Below are 4359 nucleotides of genomic sequence, written 5' to 3' on the forward strand. Positions count from 1 at the left end.
TTATTCACGGATGTAATAACCATAATCCCTAACACTGAAAATATGGCTTTGAATACTTTATTTGTCATGAATGAATGCTTAAGGTACAACATAACTGTGCAAATCAATTTTCTTGTAATGGCAGCCGCTAATTTGCATATTTAACATAATTATATGCATATACTTAATTCAGAAATAGGCTAATAATATTCTTTAACATTAAAAACATGGGTATAAACACTTTACTTGTCATGATTGCATTTTAGATGCAAATAATTGCGAATAATCGATTTTCCTTTAATGGCAGAAGCTAATTTGCATATTTATGCAAATTAGGTGAGTTCTGGGTTGAAATTCGCGTCCTATTTTGGATATGTTATTCAGCACAAACTTATAAACCTGAATCAGTAAAAAAACTAATTTTTGAAAATGTTTGACTCAAAGGCTCTAAATCTGCTAGTCTATAATCCATTATCGGACATGGTGCTATCAGCCATTGGTCATCTGTCAAAGCGTAGGACCAATTACCAACTCCCTGATAAAAAGTAAATTCTACTTGATTCTTGGCATGCCTGTCAAATGAACTGAACCTTAACACATTCATTTTTACAGAAAAATATCTGCGCAAGCCCAGTATACAAAAAATGACATGACAGAGGCCTCCTGTAGCAAACCGAAATATTTATCATGGATCTATGTGCAAGCTTAATTTCAACGACTGGTTAAAGAAAACTATGCATGCATGAGAACAAATTTCCCATTTAATTTGTCACGATCCACAAATAATAATTTATACATGAATAATTTCAGCTAAAGAATAGAAAGCAACAATGGAATCATTAACAAAGGTTGTCTGATATAACGTCATAAGTATAAACATGTAGACAGTGTTTGTCTAACCATTACACGACTGTTATAAATATTAAGTTCATTTAGCATAATTTCAGAAAATTTGAAAACTTGGTTACATGCGAAGTGAAACGCAAGTTAGAATTTCGAATCTTATAATCATGGCAGTGTCTTAGTCTCAATCGATCGATGTTAAGATAGGTCGAATGATTGTACACCTCAACGATGTATTTGGTGTATATATTATTGTGTACATTCACGGTTTCAGGTGGTCAAGGTAAGTTACATATTTTATTTTTTGTTAAGCAGATGCCATGTAAAGGTTGGTAATAGGCAAAAAAATAGTAAATAAATACTGTAGGTCTAATGACCTTTGTGTCCTGTCGATGTGTATTTTGCTGTGTATTTTACGCTAAATTTTGCTGTTTCTGATTACTTTTGGGCCCAGTAGGCCTAAGTGCAATCCACGATGTTAGTAAATGAGAAAAAGAGATAAGATGATATCCAATTGTTTATAAAAGCTTTATTTTATTACAAATTCTAAAATTTCAACGGTGATTCCTTTCATTCTTAAAACTTGCATTCGTCCTATTTTTGTTACTAAAATTTTGAGCATTGTTCTTAAATCTTCCATACACTAATCATTGAAAAAACATAAATAGTAATTTAAATAAATAATTTATATAAATAATTTAATAAAATTCATTTCAAATTTATATTTTAAATTTGAATAAAATCAATAAATCAATCAATTTGGCGTCTTACATTACAATATTGTCAATGGCCAATGTACTGCAGGCGTAACATAAATACCTGGGGTTTATTATTGATAATAAACTTAAATGGGATCACAGTACAGCAGATGTATTTACTAAATGTAACAAAAGGATGTACTTCGTGTATCGTTTGAGGAAGTTCAATGTTATCCCCATTTTCATTCTTATATTTTATTTGTCAGTTATTCAATCAGTTTTGTGTTATTGTTTTATTATTTGGTACTCTCATCTAGAAAAAGCCCTAAAAGATAAACTTAGTTATATAGGCAGGCGATTCGCGTATCACCGGACTTGAGGTAGGAGCACTCGATGACTTATGTTCTTATAATTCTCTGACTAAATTTAAATATATATTGCAAGATTCAACACACCCTTTTATAGTCATTAAAAACAGATCTGAAAGAGTTAGACTTAGGCAAAAACCCCAAAACCGATTAAGAATCTCTTTTATGTTTACTGCTGTTAATTTATTCATTTCGGATTTCTCCGATAATAATAATAATAATAATAATAATAATAATAATAATAATAATAATAATAATAATAATAATAATAATAATAATAATAATAATAATAATAATAATCAAGGGCGTCGATCCGTGGCTGAAAGTGGGGCGGGGGGACGAGATGAAAAATAAAGACTTGGGCCGTAGGCCAATGCAATGGTTCGGGGACCAGGGGGAGAAGCCCCGGAAGCTCTGGCGCATATAGCCTTTTAATTGATTTTAAGCAATGCAATTAACATTTATTTCCATACGAAATTTCAAAATATCCAGTGGCGGATCCAGTAATTTGAAATAGAGCTGGGCCCAGAGAGACTTTTACAGATGGAGAGTGTAGCTGAACTACCACCTCAGCCCCACCATGGTTGGGGCTGAGGTAAGAAAATTTATGATTATGGCACCTCCAGTTGGTCGGAAATGGCACTCTCAGAAAGACTGAATTTGAATATAATTTTAATTTTTCTCCACTTTTAAATTTCGAAAAAAAAAAAAATAGTGATGGTGGGCCGGCTGGGCCCCTTGAATCTGCCACTGAAATGATAGTCGTTGCACCCATAAAATCGATCTAGTGGGTTTCTGAGATGGTTACAAAATGTTTAAACAATTGCGTTTTTACTTGGATTTGGTCCGGAAAATACCTTACGTACCACACTTAGAAAAGCGAACAGACAAAATTCATGAGTCATGCGTAATTGTCATTCTTTCCATTCGCTTGTAAAAGTGGGGTTTTAATTATAGAAGAATAGTGAAAAGTTGGGGGGGGGGGGACAATCGATATGATGTTTCCCCCCCCCCCCCCCTTTGAAAGGGGGGGGGGACGCGTCCCTCTGTCCATACCAATCGACGCACATGATAATAATAGAATTAATAGTTAATGTGATAGTAATGATAATAGTAATGATGATGATAATAATATAATATTGTTGACTGCGTTAAAAAATAAATAAATAAACATTTATTTTACTTGAATATCGGTTCTATCTTCCACCAGCGATGCACCGTGACGTGCGTCAGTTAGGTTACTTAGGTAGCTCCCATTCTAAGGGCAGACCTGATTGTGCTCTGGTGTGCGTCATACAATGTGTGAGTGCACACTCCCCCTGTCTCGGCTGCGGGAACCCTGAAATGGGTGGCAAGTTGCTGATGTATGTCACGCCTCTTGCTGGTTGGACCTAAAATCAGTATCACCGCTTGCACAGTACTGAAAATGAGCAAGCTATAATATGCCATAAACAAGCCTATAGGCCTATACACACCGACTTTATGTGCCGCCAAGTTTTGTCTCTCTGGTGTCTCTGTTCTATGTTTCGTCTGTAGTGTTTGGAATTAATTTTACTTAGTTAATAAAAATTTGGTGTACCAAGATCAGCGCTCATAAAAATACAAAGGACATCGCGTACAATGTACAAATAATACCAAACGTTACAAGTGAAATGAATGTTCATGTTACTTGTATTTTTCAAAAAAAGACTCTAAATCTAGGCTCTTTTTATTGGGATCAATTATATTGGTAAAGCGACAATCCAAAGCTGACAATCGACTTTTAGACTGATGACACGTCCCCAAAAAATGAATCACTCAGATTTTGTTAACTATTGCTTTTAACTTTGCGGAGATTATCTTCGGCTAGTGGGAAGCTTAGCGAATTCTCGAAGTACCTATTATAGCGCCCTGGCCTGGTGTTCAAAACTATGGGTCGCTTCCCAATTTAAGGCCTCTAATATGCAGAGTCGCCCACAAATGGGCGAAAAATAGAAATACAAAAATATGAAGACTGCGCATAATTTTAACAGCGGTGTAGCTAGGTGATTACGGGCCCCAGTGAAAGATAGACTAATTTTCTGACTGCTTTATTAACCCATAAGCATCACAATTACTAACACGATAATCTAAGATTACAAACTCACGTCCTTTTATTGTCAATGCGCTCGATCCATTGGTTGTTGTTTTATAGGGGTGTAATATTACCAGCTGTACATATCAGGTGAAATGTAGCCGAGTGGAAAAGGTGTGCATATTAAGTGAAAAGTTAATTGAATATATGGGGTTCAAATCTACCTCTTGTATAGGCTAAAATCTGCACATTACTTCTAAAATCCATCTGCCAAACAAGGCCTAGCATTGGACTCAAGTGGCATGTCCATCAGTCGGGCCTCCGCCGGCCAGAATTTGGGAGGCAGGCTGGTTCCCCCCACCCCCCAGACATTTGCTCCCGGACACTTTCCCCCGGTATTTTTCTCTTATACACATCT

At 35.6% G+C, this 4359-nt stretch overlaps 1 protein-coding gene across 1 annotated transcript in view; it reads left to right on the top strand.

The window, feature by feature from the left end:
- Positions 1 to 408: 408 nt before the first annotated feature.
- Positions 409 to 4359, top strand: part of LOC117105512 (hyalin-like) — a gene marked incomplete at its 3' end in the record, with an annotated part of 20977 nt that continues 17026 nt past the window's right edge. The window contains exons 1-2 of the mRNA XM_033246674.1: positions 409 to 493; positions 1097 to 1105. Coding sequence (XP_033102565.1) covers positions 409 to 493; positions 1097 to 1105 — 94 coding nt within the window. The remainder of the gene's footprint in view (positions 494 to 1096; positions 1106 to 4359) is intronic.

This window comes from Anneissia japonica, unplaced genomic scaffold (genome assembly GCF_011630105.1).
Source record: "Anneissia japonica isolate Jap-2015-1 unplaced genomic scaffold, ASM1163010v1 scaffold2030_len652032_cov178, whole genome shotgun sequence".
NCBI classification, from domain to species: domain Eukaryota; kingdom Metazoa; phylum Echinodermata; class Crinoidea; order Comatulida; family Comatulidae; genus Anneissia; species Anneissia japonica.